This window comes from Centruroides vittatus, unplaced genomic scaffold, assembly GCF_030686945.1.
Source record: "Centruroides vittatus isolate TY-2023 unplaced genomic scaffold, ASM3068694v2 scaffold_1323, whole genome shotgun sequence".
Classification (NCBI taxonomy): domain Eukaryota; kingdom Metazoa; phylum Arthropoda; class Arachnida; order Scorpiones; family Buthidae; genus Centruroides; species Centruroides vittatus.
Window position 1 is genome coordinate 478792 of NW_027122675.1, and position 17411 is coordinate 496202.

The 17411-nt window shown below is 28.8% G+C and overlaps 1 protein-coding gene across 1 annotated transcript in view; it reads left to right on the forward strand.

The window, feature by feature from the left end:
- The window catches only part of Nup133 (nuclear pore complex protein Nup133), an 89091-nt gene that overhangs the window by 39566 nt on the left and 32114 nt on the right, over positions 1 to 17411 (forward strand). Inside the window, exons 12-16 of the mRNA XM_067284535.1 lie at positions 197 to 299; positions 4104 to 4172; positions 12554 to 12653; positions 13132 to 13180; positions 16078 to 16155. Coding sequence (XP_067140636.1) covers positions 197 to 299; positions 4104 to 4172; positions 12554 to 12653; positions 13132 to 13180; positions 16078 to 16155 — 399 coding nt within the window. The remainder of the gene's footprint in view (positions 1 to 196; positions 300 to 4103; positions 4173 to 12553; positions 12654 to 13131; positions 13181 to 16077; positions 16156 to 17411) is intronic.

Sequence of the window (17411 nt, forward strand, 5' to 3'; positions counted from 1 at the left end):
GTAACTTTCAAAAGTTCAATTATCATAATTTTGTGAAAGTTATATACACTTCAATTTATATTAATTGAAGATGAAACATATTTTTGTATATTGTTTTTTCAATTAAACATAATTTAAATTATGCATTGAATAAATAAAACTGTATATTATTGTAATTTTGATGTGTAAAATATTTTTTATATCTTTTTATTTTTAGGAGAGAGATGAAGAAAGAGTTTTAAGCTATAAGTTTATTTTACCTAATGCAAATAGTCAGTTAGCCTATATTTATAATAATCATGTGATATTATCTTTTCTTGGTAAGTGTTAATAATGTTTATAGCTATGTAATATTGATTTTATTCATTTAGTTTTAATAATTGATATTTTTTTATAAAAATTACAAATACTGAAGTAGCTTTTCTTTGTTTTTCTTGTGAAGAGTCAGTTCAGTGTAATCTATCAATAAATTGATTCACATAATCTATGATACAAAATTATTTCATAAATAAAGTTTAATATTATGTTGTAGATTATATAAATCAATTTATTGATATAATATACTGAGAAAAATTATAAGTTTTGCATTTGTTTGGATTATCACTAAAGAAGCCAAACCTTGTGTATGTACTGTACAATTGTTGGCATAATGTCCATCCTATGTATTTACGTTAATTTACAAGAGGCCAAAGCATTGTCACTTTGGCAAAATGCATTTGATAGATAACTTATAATTGTATGGTGATGTGTAATAATTAAAATAATCTTGCCCTAGTTTAAGTGTTGTTTGAATATTTTTAATTATCACTGAAGTCGGAAAAGGCTGAGATTTTTTTCTCGAATTTTTAATAAAAGTAATTCTGACCCCATCAGAAAGTTTTTAAACTTTCATCATTTTTATTAACATAATATCAAAAGTAAATTCATTTTTTTTTTTTTTGTCCATACCAATAAATTCAGACTATACTATATAATATGGAATTCTCATCAAGTTTTGTGTAGATAAAAAGTCTGAGCTTAAAGGGCTGTAAGGAAATCTGAGTATTGGACTAATTATTGATTGGGTTGTCCAATAGTGGTGTTGGGCCAGAGCATTTATCTATTGTTCAGATTAAAAGCAATCTACAGTTTAATGTCAAGATTTTTCTATGACAAGCCAGAAAAGAAAAAACGGAGCAAAATAATATAGTTGAACCATATTTGTGCATTTCTCAGTTGTATGTTTTTTTTGTAATTATACATTATTTTTCTGCATGGTACTTTCTCCATTATAAAATACTTCAGTTATACATTTTTCATTTATATGATTTTGCACTTATATTTTTCAGTACCCTATCATACTTTTTTTCTTCTTATGTGTTATTTACTTTCAAATGGAAAAATTTAAAGCTATTATTAAAAAAAAACAAAATAGCAAATTATGTATTCACTTCAGCTTAGTCCATACTTACAGCGAATCACTAGCAATTGCAAAGGGCAGCGTAATAATATGTAATATGTGATGCAAATTCTGACTAATTTTCCCATTTAGCAAATCACTCTGCTAGTTCAACATGTTGAAAATTCTTACTTTCCACATTTGTAGTGTGAACAAAGTTTTCTAAACAAATAAAAATTCCTTTCTGGTTTTTCATTCATTTTTATTAATTGCTGTCAGTATGACATAACCTTTAGAATGACTTTCTCATTCTTTCAAATGACTGGAGTTTTGATGGACGAAAACAACTGATATACTGTACTAGTATGTGACATCAGTTGTTTCTTTCCACCATACTGGTACAGTAATATATGACAAGCCCATTGAAAAAAACAAGAAACAAACAAACCTTGGTCAGTTTTTTAAAAGTATTGGGTTGTTCGGAAAGTAATTTCGTTTTTTTATTACTAGAGGAATTAGATGTATTTTTACCAGCCAATTTTATTTTAAACCACATTTTCATTATATACTTTGACAGCTGACATTTTAAGGCTTATTTGTAAAAAATTTTGTTTGATTCTGTATAATTGTTTTTTTTTTTCGGTGACCCATCAAATATGGAAAATCGAAAGCATCATTTTTGGCATATTTTGCTTTTTTCATAACTAAAAAATCAAAATGCTGTTCAAACAAGAAAAAACTTGTGGTACATGTTTGGAGAAGATGTGTTGAGAGAGAAAGACAGTGCCAAAACTGGTCTAAAAAATTGCGTTCTGGCAATTCTAATATCGGAGATACACCACATTCTGGATGGCCATTTGAAGCCAATGAAAACAAAATAAAGGTACTGATTGAAGCAATCTGCCGTATAACAACACGTGAAATCACTAAGAGATTAAATCTGTTAAATTGAACTGTTTATTATTACTTAAGACGAATTGGTTTCGTTTCAAAGCTCGATATATGGGTTCCACATGTTATTAACGAGAGATTCTCTCTATGGTTGGATTTTAAAGAAATTTTTTTTGAGCTTTTACTAGACAATTTAACAATTGATTCGAAAGTGTACTGCCATCGAGTAAACAAATTGAGTAATATCACCAAACAGAAAAGGCCAGAATTGATCAACAAACAAAGTGTAGTGTTTTACCACGATAATGCCAAATTTCACACAAGTTTGGTAACTCCTCAGAAACTGTTATAGCTTAGATGGGATGTGTTATCATACCAACCATATTCACCAGATCGGGCACACTCAGATTAGTACTTGTTCAGGTCTATACAAATTTTTTTTAACTGTAAGACATTTACTTGAAATGACAATGTCAAAAATCACTTGGATCAGTTTTTTGTAAACAACGATCAAAATTTTTATGAATGCGAAATCATGCTACTACCAGAAACAATGACAACAGGTATTTGACCAAAATGGTCAATATATAATTCATTAAAATGTTTATTTATTATAAGAATATTGCGTTTATTTTTCTACGGAAAAAATGAAATTACTTTCTGAACAACCCAATATATGACTTAATTTCACACTGTTTTCTTTTACTTTTATACCTTGTTTAAATGTATTATATATATAGGAAATTGAAACTTCTGTCTTAAGAGTTATATGTACAAATCCCATGTTAATTTGCACCATGTCATACTTTTGTGACAATTTACTTTTATACAATATCTTTCTCAGTTTCATTTAAAAATGTATAAATGGGGTATGACTATATTTGAGTGCCACTGGATGATTGTATACTTGTTATGTTATACTTTTGGCAAATAGTAAACAAATGAGAAGTGTTGTAATAGGCATTCTAGTAGCAGGGGACTTTGCATAAATATGCATACAATATTTAATTGTCATATTACAGGTAGAGCAAGTTAAGGTATTTGTTCACTATTTGGATATTAGCATCAAAATAATGCAGGAAGTTTTGTGCATATTAATTTACAGGAAGTCAACTACAAACCAGCAGCCATGTGTACATAGTGTGTCTAAAAGATCCTATCAAATACGGAGGTGTGGATTTTTCAGTTTGACTGCTGTAATATATGGTCTATATCAATGTTTCCCAACCTTTTTTGTGCTATGTCCCACCTAAGTCTTTCTAAAATTCTTATGCCCCCTAACATATACACTTAATTGCCACACTGTTTTGTCGTAACCACAATAAAACCCAATCCTTTCATCAAAGTCTCTTGCACTTTCCAGTCGTTGCCAAATGCGACCTGGAACACCACAACTCACGTCTGTCCACCTCAAGGTCTGGGCAAAGAATGTCCTTTCTCCTCTTTCACCGGCATTAAGGCTTCGTTCATCTCTTTGTTCTCAGTGGTTCCCAGAATTGTTAATCCCACCCCAAGGGAAAAGGGTTATAAACGAAAGTTCTAAAAGGAAAGGGAAACAAAGAACAAAGAAAACTAAAACTAACTTAAATCAATATTTACAATATATATAGCATATAGCGGCTATATGGTTAACTTAATTAAACTCTGGACGAGTCCATTTTTGAATTGCCCCCCTTAAAAATCAAATTGCCCACCTGTGGGGCATGGGCCCCACGTTGGGAAACACTGGTCTATATGGTTAGGATTAATAATAATAAGTAAAGCTGTATCCTAATTATAGTAATAAATAAATACAGTTTGTTTGTTGATTAATAAATGAATAAAATATTTAAAATGAAATTTTATTTCATTTTAGTTGATACTGCTACAGAAGAATCTGATGTTATTGAATTTAGTAGTCATGGAGATAAGATTTTAGGTGCAGGTATGAAGCTTTCATCAAATATTAAACAAAACTATAAAACAATAATTTATTTACTCGTATCATATCCAAGATTTTAAAATTCTTTTGCATTATGTGTTGAATTTAATTAAACTTATTAGTTATGTGTGATTATAAATGATAATGATTAAACACTGAAAAGGATTTTATAATTTTAAATTTGAGATGGGTGAATCTCACTTTTCTTGAATTTAAATATCAAACTTGAATATTAGCCAGATCTCGAATATTCAAATATTTTGAATACTTAGTGAACTTTACTACATTATCTTATATGACTTATCTAGTTAATTTTATTTAATATTTATTATTTAAATAGTTTTATATATTTCTGTATAGGGTGGTTTGTTTTAATCAGTTCACTGAGATAACTCAAAAAATATATATTCTACAGAAAAATCATTGGAACAGAAAATGTTAGACTTCAAGGGTATCACAAGATTCTGTCACTTTCATCAAAGATGGTGCTAAGGTCAGTGAAAACAGAGTCAACTTCAGTTTTTTAAATTGGAACTCCCATTTTTTATTGCATATTGTGATTTTACACAAAAAACAAACAAAATTTATCTAAAAACATTATTTTTAAAGATTCACTTATTGTAAGTTACGAAGTTTTATGTGGCTGCTGCACAGTTTACATGCAAATCTGGATATCTGTACATTAATTAAAAAGGGAAGAAAAATTTTTAAAAAATAATTAGGAAACTATAATTATTTGATGGAATCACGTTCAACATCATCTTTTTATTACCATATTTGTGTGATTGACTGGCATGTCGCATATAACCAGGGGCAAACCGGCATGCTGGAAACTTGGGATGGTAATCTCAAGGTTTCCAGCATGCCGGTTTGCCCCTCGTTTACCCTGGTTTAACTGACATGCTGGAAACCTTGGGGTTACCAGCATGTCGGTTAAACTGCGACTAAAAAATTAAATCAATCAGATCTAACAAAACTAGTTGTGAAATAAATGTTAAAGAAAACATTTGTCCATGTACAATAAAATAATAACATTGTAATTTGATGGACATAACATTAGGAAGAGAATTTACATTTACAGGACAATAAAACAATTAATGGCTTATTGATGTTAGCAGCAGCAGTCAGTCAGTCAGTCTGGGCTATTCTGACCTTAAAAATAACACTTTCCTCTCAAATTTCACACAAAGCAGATATTAATTGGTTTAAATTCAAATAATTCACAGTAAATTTTTGAAATTTAATATGTTTATTTTTTGTGTTTTTGAATCAGCTTACAATAAAATAAACATAAAAAAGCACTTGCAGCAGTCCATGAATATTTTATATTAGAAAAAAGGCAAAATGTAGAAATTAAACATATAATTGTAATTTTTGATGAAATGCTGACAGTTTCACAATTTTAGAAAAAAAACTGACATCTATGAGTTTCACATGCCTTATGGAGAGGGATGTATTTGATTGAACCAAAAGTTTGTTCGGTTTTTAGAAAGAAATAAAATATACTATTTTGAAATAAATAAAAATGTTTAATCCACAATGTATTCACCCTTCTGTTCGATAACCTTAGGCCACCTGACGGGTAGTTTCATAATTCCATCTGTGTAGAATTGAGTGGGTTTCTGATTGAAGAAATTATCGATGCAATTTTTGATACCTTCTAAAGATTGAAATTCTATGCCATTTAAATTATTCTGCAATGAACGAAAAAGATGATAGTCTGAGGGAGTACTATCTGGAGAATACGCAAGGTGACTTAAAACATCCCAGTTAAAGTCTAGAAGTTTTTGGCGCACGTTTAACGATATATGTGGTCTTGCACTATCATGATGGAATACCACTCCCCATCGATTTGCAAGTCTGGACATTTTTGATACACTGCAGCCTTTAATTCATCCGGTTGGAGACAATATTTATTGGAATTAATTGTTTGGTTGTTGGATAAAAGATCATTAATAAAGAATCCCTTTCCAGTCCCACCAAACTGAAATCATTACTTTTCTGCGATGCAAACCAGCTTTAGGTTGAGGCACTGAAGGATCACTTGGCTTACTCCAAGATCTCTTGCATTGAATATTGTTGTAAACGATCCATTTTTCATTGCCTGTTATTAATCACATTAAAATGGGATTGTCTTCATTGCATTTTAAAAGTGAATCACATACAGAAACATGCTCAATAATGTTTTGTTCACTTAATTGATGGGGAACCCAAATATCATAATGGGAAGTGTATCCAAGGCTAGCCAAATGTCTGACAACAGATGGTTGGGATATTTTTAAGATGTCAGCTATCTCTTTGAGATGCATCTTTGAGAGAAAAATCTTCCTCCCTGAATTTTGAAAACCATTTCTGGCATGTTCGATCAGTAACTTCATCCTCCCCATATACAGCACACATCTTTTTTTGAGTTTTTTTTGCATTTTTTCTTTTTCGAAAATAATAGAGCATGAGATGTCGAAAATGCACCTTCTTATCTTCCATTTTAATGTTTTCTTTTTTCTTCTTAAAAGATAACAAAATTTTAAAAAATAACTGTAATTAAACTTATGTAATAAATATGCAAATATTTGTAATGTCAACCTAAACAAGTTAAAACTTGATAAGCACGACAGAAGTGCCACAGATGAACAATTATGTAAATACCCGAACACTTTCGATTCAACCCAATATAACCTCACTTAAACTGGCATGCCGACATTCTCTTTGGATAAATCAACCTGTCAGTTTTTATTGTACAGAAATAACTTATTTCTGGTTTTCCCGGATAGATCAACATGCCAGACAATCCACGAAAATACAGTACAAACTCAGGCTTTAACACGTTATGGCACTAGTTTTTGTATCACTTCACTATTTGAAGAAAAAGAATGAATCATTTGAAAAATATTAGTTTCATAATAACTTTTTAAGGGTTTTTCTTCCTTTTTCAATGAGTTTCACAAATATTTACAGATTCACATATGAACTGTGTCAAATGCACATAACTTATGACAAGTATATCTTTCAAAAAAATATTTTAGATAAATTTTGTTCGTTTTTCATGTAAAATCATAATATCTAATAAAAAATGTGGGTTCCAATTGAAGAAAATGAAGTTGATTCTGTTTTCATCAATGATAGCACATCTATGATGAAACTGATAGCTCTTCCTTGTGTCCTCAAAGTCTAACATTTTTGATTCAATGAGGTTTTGCGGTGTGTATTTTTTGAGTTATTTCAATGGATTGATTAAAATGAATCACCATATATATTAATAAATTATTTAATAAAGTAAAACTTAAAGTAAAAAGAATTCATTAAATTCTAAGAAATGAAACATTGACTTTTACATTACTTTTTTTTTTAGTACTTTTATCTTAACTACGATAGATTAATCAATGATTGATCTAATTTTTACCAACTGCAGATTTTTATTTACAAAAAGAAGCATTTGAATGCTTTTAGGATTTTGTCTGTTTCTTTTCTTATGGCAAATTAAATTTGATGTGCTGAAGACAGAGTTGCCAAATTGGGGATTTTTCTCCAAAATTGGAACTTTGAGTCAACTGGGAAAAAAATGGAAAAGGGGGAATTTTCTGTAGAATTTTACATTCTCAAAGGGAAAATTGGAGAATGTATAATTTTTTATTTAACAATAATTTAACTTATTATTATTAAAAATTGTTTTTAAATTTTTTTATTGTATTTCATATATTACAGTTTGCCTAAATGGAGAAAATTCCAATTACACTTGTTAATATATCTATAGTTCTATCAGAATGCTATTTGATTTTATAACATCTTGATATAACTAAATTCATCAAATAACTTTTTTTATTTGTATTAAATAAATAAAAAAATTTATTTAATACAAAACTATAGCCAACATCAACTTTAAAAATTATTGAAGTGTTTAAAATGGTTCTAAATATACTACTGTGATCAAAAAGTATTGGAAACGATTTTTTTAAACTGCGTGCATGCAGGAGGGTGCTGTTGTCATTTTTTCATTGTTTGGTACAACTTTCATTGACATCCAGCAGTAATCCATATGTCATCTTCTGTTTCATTTCACAAATAAATGTTTCTAAAGAAAAGCAAATAATACACATTTTTTGTAATTGAGCAAAGAATTACTACTACAAAAATGTTGCAAAAAGTTTTTGGTGATGATAGTCTATCAAAAATAAGTTTCAAGCAGTACAAGATGTTTGAGAAAGGCAGAGAATGTGTCGGAGATGAACCACACTCTGGTAGTCCATCTACTTCAGCTGACAAAGAATACATCGCTCAAGTCAGAGATTTGGTGTTCAGTGATTCTCGTTTAATAATTACGAGCATTATTGAACAGGTTCCAGTATCATTTGGATCTTGTCAAGTAATTTTAAAACATTATTTGGGCTTGCAGCATGTTGCTTCTCAAGTCATCCTGAATAAGTTGAATTTTTTCCAAAAGCAACAATTTGGTTGAGGAAAGGCTTTCTCAAGGTGAATTGTTCTTAAAATGCATCATTACTAGTGAAAAAACATGGATCTAAGCTTTTGACACCAAAATGGCTCAACAGTTGAGTGAATGGCACTCAAAAGGTGAAGCAAGACCTAAAAGACCATGTCAGAGTTAGTCAAAAAGCAAGGTGATGTTGACATTTTACTTTGATTGTCATGGTGGTTGCATCACGAATTCCTTCTGACTGGTCAAGATACTGTCAACAAAGAATATTATTTGAACATTTTGCATCATTTGCCTGAAGCAGTTCATGGAAAACAAGAAAACTCATGGACTTTTTATTATGATAATGCACCTACTCACAATGCTCTTGTTGTTTGTGAATTTTTGGCCAAAAATTTAATAAAGATGGTTTTGTAAGCTCTGTATTCATCCAGTATGGTACTGTGTGACTTTTTCTTGTTTCCTTGTCTAAAATTTCCACTTTATGGTAACTATTTTCAGTCAGTTGATGTCATAAGACAAAATTTGCTGCAAGTCTCAAAGTGGTTTCATGAATATGACTTTAGAGCATGTTTTGAGAATTGGAAAAACATTGGCATAAGTGCATTGCAGTAATAGTGGATTGCTTTGAAGGGATGAAATAAATTTCAATGAATAAATTCAAATCTTGTGTTTGTGATATTCCATGGGCACAGGAGCTGATCGCTAAAATGTCACTTACATGGCAACAGGTCGATGAGACCTGCTCACATTGTCTTTGGATGGCTTTTTATGATGAGATGGTCAAAGATTGCAAGATCTTTGTCCTATCAGGCTGACTCCAGTTAGGATGAGTTTTGAATAATTTAAATCACGTCCTAACTCGTGATTCTTGACACAATTTATGAGTAGGAGGGCTCATTAAATAATCGAATGGGGAGTGCTGTGGGTAAGACGATAAGATGTCCGATTGTCGATTAAGACAGGTAGACAGGTTATCGAGTAACAAAAATATAAGCTTAATATAGATCTAAAGCTGGGATACATACAGTTACAAAGGATATGGCTAAAATATAGCGATTATATACAGATATTAGATCGTACAATTGTGGTGCAACTATACTCTTCTCTATGCCACATGAAGCATGTCTAATTTCTCGAGAGAGAAAGTTTACAAATATCTACGGGTACCTCTATTTGTTGATAGTCGATGTGACGTTTATTTCATCATCTTGATGAGGATTCACCATCGAGGGAATGACGAGTGTCTTCTCCGGGGACTTCTTATTTTCGATTGGGCTGAGGTCTACTTCTATGCGAGCACTTATTACCAAATGTTAATTCATTGGAACTTTATGACAAATGCCCTGAACTGTCGGTGTCTCATCCTTTTATCTGTTTAGCCTGGGAAAGTGATCGGCAGTTGGAATGACGAATATGCAGGTGTGAGGTGAAGGGTTATCGAAGTGATGCAACGGTGTCGCTTACTTTCCTCTCCTTTCACAATTGGATGTTATCATTTGGCAACTGAGTGCTAAAATTTTCATCCGTTTGTTGATAGAGAATGTCATTCGATCTGTATTCAGTACGATGTTTTTCCTAACTATTGTGACAGATATTATATAAAAATTTGCTTAAAACTGGATTTTAATTTCCTTAAAATCATGGATCTCACATGTTTTATTGAACCATTTCTGATACTTTTTGATCATAGAGATAAACTGAAAGAGAAAACAATCAAAAATTAGATCCAGTCTTTAAAATAACAACCTATAATTTAAGAAAGTCTTTGTCATAGTATAGTATCTATATTACATTATAATAATAATAATATACAATATATATACAGTGGGTGATCAGTTAGCGAACAAATCGGATAACGAACACTTTCACAAAAGATTTTTATGTTCAGACAACAAACACATGTTTGGATAATGAACACATCACAGAACAAACACAAGAAGAAGCAATGTAAAATAATGAATACCGATTGGTCTTCTGTTATCTTCAGGCAACAATTCGAAATGTTTCAGAGCATGGGAGATGTTGATATCGACGCTCAACTCGGTATATACTGATCGGATAGTATTCCTCCTAACTTTGAAACTCTCCCTTGTAATTCCAGCCTTTTATTTTTCTGACAGAAACAATTCTTTTATAGTATTCAAGAGAGTGTGTTTTTATTTTTGAAAGGTGAGAGTATAATAGCAAAGGTAGAGAGTGGGCAGAAGATGCCTAATGTTGCTTTGCAGTATGGCTTGAACAGGTCTACATAGGCCACAGTTCAATATTATGTAAGAAAGATACAGTATAATCAAGAAGACTCAGGCAGCTAAAGGAGTAACAAAAATCACATCTGAGAAATAAAGAACATTGAAGAGCTCATAATGAAACTGATCTGATGACAGAAAAACACCAAGAACTCTTGAATGAAGAACACCAAGAAACTTGATGAGATATGTTTTCTTCTGAAAAAGAGGATTAATGCCGATATCTGCTTTAAACATCTTTTGAAAAAGTGCAAGGATGTTAGAACAATAGTCTTAGAATGGCATCCAAACTAGGTTGGAGTTAATAGGCTTGGGGATCTCTACAATTACAATGCTATTAATTACTTCTGAAAAATTCTGAAGAAGAGAGAAAAGCAATCGACATTAGACAGATTCTTTAACAACCACAAACAGGAAAAACATGATTAATAAAAATGCAAGACTATGTATATATGTATTTTTATTATTACGTATAAATAAACGTAGTAAGAAAGTATATAATTTTTTATTTTTGGGGCTCTCCAGAACGAATTAATTCCAATAAAAACCTGTGGTAAATCGATAATCAGTTAACGAACAATTCGGATAGCAAACAAAGTCTTGGAACGGATTACATTCGTTAACCTATCATCCACTGTAAATATATTTGTCTTGTCAATAAGTTTTTTTAATATGTATGTTAAAAAATAATTTATGTTTAAGACAGAAAAACATGAAATTTCTTTAAACAATTACAATTTTTATTTTAAATATTAGTAATCTGTACATATGACATTAGTCTCACTGATTCATTGTCTGATATGAAATATTTGAATGGAAGCAGACTTTTTATATAAAAAAGAAATGATTTAAATGAAATGGAACATTAGCTATATCACCAGAAAAATTGAAAATATGTTCTGTAACACAACTTTTATTCAATCAAAGTTTAGATATCTGTAGAACACTGTACATATGAAAGGTCAATTTTAAATATATTATAAAAGATATTTTATTATTTTTAATTTTTTTTTCATTGATTAGTTAAACAAATATTTAGATTTTCAAGAAACCAGAAATTGTTTTTATTTAATGAAATGAAGTATTAACATTTTTGAAATGTTCGTCATTAGATCGGTGTTGTAACTTAATGAACTTTAAATTGCAGCATTCTAAATGAGTTATTCCATTAGTGTGTACAGAACATATACAGTATATGAAGTAAATATGAACTTATTTAAATTACATTTCATTTTTTAAACATACTCTTGCAATATAACTGGAATTTTGGATCTACATCACCTATTAAATTACTCTGTGCTTAAATGGAATTACTGATTTAGAATTTGCAATTTGAATGTTCATAACAACTACAATGGTCTGGTGATAGAATAACGAACATTTCAAAAACTTTAACCTTTCATTTAATAACAAAGATATTTTCGTGGTTTTTAAGAGCTACAGTGTTTGTTTAACTAATTGATTTATCTCTTTGGAGCTATCACATCCCCAGAATTGTTCTTCATTATTTTAGATTAAAAAATTTTCTTCCAAACTTTGTTACTGTCATTAAAATTTTCTGATATTATTTAAATATTAATATTATTTATAAAAAAATGTTATAAATTGTTTGCAAAGAAACATAAAGCATGGAGGAAAATTAAGGATGAAAATTTCTGTTAAATTTATGTAATTTTTAATATTTATTAATTTATTTTTACTAGGTACTTGTGATGGAATTCCATTATTTTTCTCATATACTCATGGTTTGATGTCTATTTTATCTAATCAGTCAACACCTCCAACATCTGCTCCTGAACCAGTGTAATTTTTCAAAAATTTATTTTTATATTATTTATGAGAAAATTTCATATTTATTTGATTTTTAGTTGTTTTGTAATAATCATTACTAAAACTGATATTTATTTATGTAAATGCATAAATATTAGCCACAATTAGTTTCTGTATATTGGTTGGAGAGGAGTATCATAATATATATAACATTTTACTCATCAATCTCTAACAAAAACAAAATATATATAGATGGAAAAAATAAATAGAGTAGCCCCACGTAAATGTTCTACGATGAATATCAAAAAATTAGAAAATTTGTTGTTAACCATACTTTCATTCAGTTTAAGAAAAATTAAGTAAAAAATTTTCTAAGCTATTTTTACAAATGTTTAAGTAATATTTTTAACTTATATACTGAAATCTTGACTTATTTTCCTGATATTTTTGTATAGAAAATTAAAACTTAATTTGAGTTTATTTACTATAATAATTTTATTATTTATTACAGAACATCAAAAAATATTTTATTAGATTTACCAATGAAAGAAATTGAGGAAGTAAGTATACTAAAATAATTTTATGTTTGTTACTTTTAAAGTTTATTGAATAAGAAAATATAAAGGTTTATTTTAAAAATATTTTATTACATAAAAGAAATTAATATTTTAACAGCAGAAATTTAAATGAAGAGGTTTCAGAATTTTTTAATAAAGGCAATTAAAATTTACTATAATATTATTAAAAAACAAAATTGTAATTCAGAATGAAAGTTATTGCTATCTCAAATAATTTTAAATGTATTGACAAAATATAACAAAGATAAAATTTGATCATAGTAATTAGTCTGAGCTTTAAACAAAGACTTTTAATTGAAAGTACTTGGTCAGATAATTACAGTCAAACCTGTTTTTATGCGCTCTTTTTATGTGCGATTTTTTTAATGCGAATTTTTAATTTGTGCGGTATAGTTGGCGACTAGTCTCGTGCGATTCGTCATGTCTTACGTTGACTTATTATAGCTAAATAAACTTATTATAGCATAAATGCACTTATTATAGTAATATTATTGCATGAATATGCAAAAAATGAAATAATTTACTTTTTAAGTCAACAAAACACCACCTGGACAAAAATATGTAAAACAGACGATAGACCAGACGATGCAGTCAAGTGCTGACATCTGTTGTCAATAAATTCTATTTCGTACGGTTTTGAGTTATTTTCTATGTGAGACTTTTTTTATGCGGTCCCTGTTGACCGCATAAAAAAAATATTTTTTAATTGTGTCGCGAAAACTATTATTTACAGCCATTCGTGAAGTTTCGTGAGATTTTTTTTTATGCGTTTTTTTTAATGCGGTCCCTATCCCCCGCATAAAAACAGGTTTGACTGTATTTGAAAACAGAAATAGATAAAAAGTGTGAAATTTTGTCAGTATACTCTATAATGTTTGTAAGAACTGATTAAATCTCTAAAAAACTTGAATAATTATTCTGCAAAGTAAAGCATCTAAATTGATATTATAATTGATGTTATATATGATAGACAGAAGATTACTTTTATTACTTATTTGTGCTACAGTCACATTTGATAGGTGTATTGATCCCTGTCTATATGAAGATGCTTTTCCCATTTTGCCAACCATATCTTTATGGAAAGATAGTGCCCATGATTATTTCAGTTGACAGTTTCCATTCACAATTGTGCGTGCTTTAACGATTTACAAGGCTCGGGTTACACACTTGGTAAAGCTGTAGTTGACGTAGGCAAGAGTAGCATATATTGCTTTTTAAGTCAGCACACCAAAAAACATTGTTTTAACATGCAGGAATTTTATTTTAATGTGGACAAACATTGATTGAAGACTCAAGACTCAAAAGATTGAAGTCTTCAATCTTTTGAGTCATCAATTTTTGTCTTCAATTGAGTTTTCAGTTGAGTCTTCAATGCTTTAAGTCATCAATTTTTTTTTTGTTTTGGAATTTGAAGGCAACAGTTATAATATTTCAAAATTTGGAATGATGATGAAATTCAAATTCATGTTCCACTTTCTTAGTATAAATATTTACAAATTTAAATGGATGTTAAATAAATTTATACAAATTTATTATTGTATTTTGTCATCAACTATGCATTAGATGTGTCAATGGCGATATTTAGGGATATATGGGTCAGTGGAGTCTGCCATGATGATTGAAAGCTGGATTGAAAGATTCACTTTCATAATATTTGTATATGTCTATCGAATTTATTAAATTAAATTTTATAACAAAATATTCTACAATGATAGAAATTATATTTTCGTACAAAACTCGGGAATTAAAGTTAAATTCAAATTTGAATTACAAAGGTTATACAAACATAAGTTTGAGTCCTTATTTCTTTATTTTCTTCCCTTTATTCCGATCAGGAACCACCATGCAACTTGCAACTTGAAGTCAAAAAAACTTCTAAAATTAACGAACAAAACACTATTAGACGACATACAACACAATTAAAAATGATCTTCGGCGCCGACCTGTCTTTATAGGTTACGGCGTCTACAAAGCATTAAAAACTGTTAGTCTTCCACAATAGTATCCGTGTTATATAATTGCTTTTAGTTGCGGGCCCTCTGGGTCCCGCAACTAAAAGCAATTATATTTGTTTATATGTAATTTATGGAAATCAATATAATGATTCTATTCTTTTTAATATTTCAAAGAGTACAAGATATTACTTTTTAATAATATATTGTTAACTAAATAAGTTTTTGGAATTTTAATATTAAATTTATACAGTAATTTTACTTATATAGTTGCTCCCCTACTTATGAATGTTCAACTTATGAACTTTCGGAGTTATGAACAATTTTACTGTATGTCTAAAATTAAATTTTGCACAGATTGTGAAATTTTGTTGTCGCTTGTGCAGTGGCATTCAAGTCAGTCTCTGACCAGTAATAAATAATGTGAGATTATTTCTATTGCATAAAGTGATTTTTCATTTTCACTTAAGTTCTAGTTCCATTGCTGCTCATGAAGTGGTGTCAAAGTTGGTAACTTTGGAATAACGGCATTTCTTACTATTTTGTGTAATTTTTATGAACATTTATGATTAGTACTTCAAAAATGCATCCAAAATGTAATAGTAAATCTAGCAATGAAAATAAAAGCAAGAAATGCCACTCTTTTACTATGAAAACTAAACTAAGTACATTAGATGACAAAAACCCATATTTGAAACTCCTGATACTAAGAAGTAGCAAACAGGTAAACAAGCAATAAACATTAAATACATTGAAGGATCAAATACTAATGGTTATTCTCTGTACAAATGTACTTTCTACATTAGTTTTTGACAGGAGAAAACCTCGGGAACCTAACTCATTTGTAAGTAGGGGAGCACCTGTACAAGGTTAAAATAATAAATTCTTTTTATTTTTATTATTGATTTATGGAAAATTATTTTTCAGGCAGAATTACAAGGAGGGAAGAATAATCATATTCTTCTGTTGAAACGTGCTTTAATGCTGTTTTATAAAGATGGAGTAGTAAGTTTTTAGAAATAATAACTTGATAAAATGTATTTATCTTCTGTAATAATATAAAATTATATGTTTATTTTTAAAAATTGTGTATGGTAGAAAATTATGTACATCTTAAAGGTTTATTTATTTTTAATGGTTTTAATCATTTTATCATTTGTTAATCTCAAAAGATGTTTCTATAACTAGAACTTGAATTGCTTATACAAACTATGTCATATAGATTTTTAAATAGTTTTAAGTTAAAAGTAATTGTACTTTTGTTTACATTAGGATTTTAAAATGCATTTTTGAAAAAAATTTAGAAGTAAAGAGTAGTTTATATTATTTTTCAAATTTATTTAAATATTTAAATAAGTCTTTATATCTGTAAAAAGTTATTTTGAAACAATAGTTTTAAACTTTTTACATATGACCTTCCTCAAATATAATAGTACATAATAGAGACATATATGATATAATGGAAGTTAGACTATAATGGCACACCAAATATAAAGTACTGTTTAACAAAAAATTGTCATATGGTGTTATAAAAATCAAGAACAAGAACAAATAAATAAGAATAAATATCAAACAAGAAAGTAACATGCTTGGTTGTTGAATATTACATCTTTAAATTTAAAATCATATTTGATTTTTTAGATAAACAATTGTTGTAGCTATAAATTAAAATATGAAAGCAATAATATTTAAATAGAACATTGGATATAACAAACAACAGCCCAATTTCTAGCCCGATGACATACAGCAACGGTTGGCTTGTAGTTTTAATTGGATATTACTTATTAAGTGCTTAAATAATTGTTATTAGCATTAATATTCTCAAACCAAATAGAAAGCTCTTCAGAAAATACTATGTGTATATTAACTACAGTAGTATCCATTGAAATATTATTGCTTTCTTATTTTAATTCGTAATTAAAACAATTCTATATATGAAAAATGTGAATGTGCTTTTAAATTTAAAAATGTAATGTGTTTTTATTATATCTTACACAATTTTGTTTGTAAAAAAATCCTATATAATTTTGAATTTAAAAGATTGCAACATTTGAGATTATGTGTTTCAAGCAGTTGATGAAGATGATAATGTATCATTGAAAGTACTAGCAGTATATACATTTTAATTAAAAACTTTAAGTTGTTTTCTTCTTTGATATTTATTTATTTTTATTCTTGATATAACAGCATAAGACAGTGTATATTTTTTTTTTTTTTTTTTTGTTAAATAGTAGCATAATAACTTTGGTAAGAACTATTCA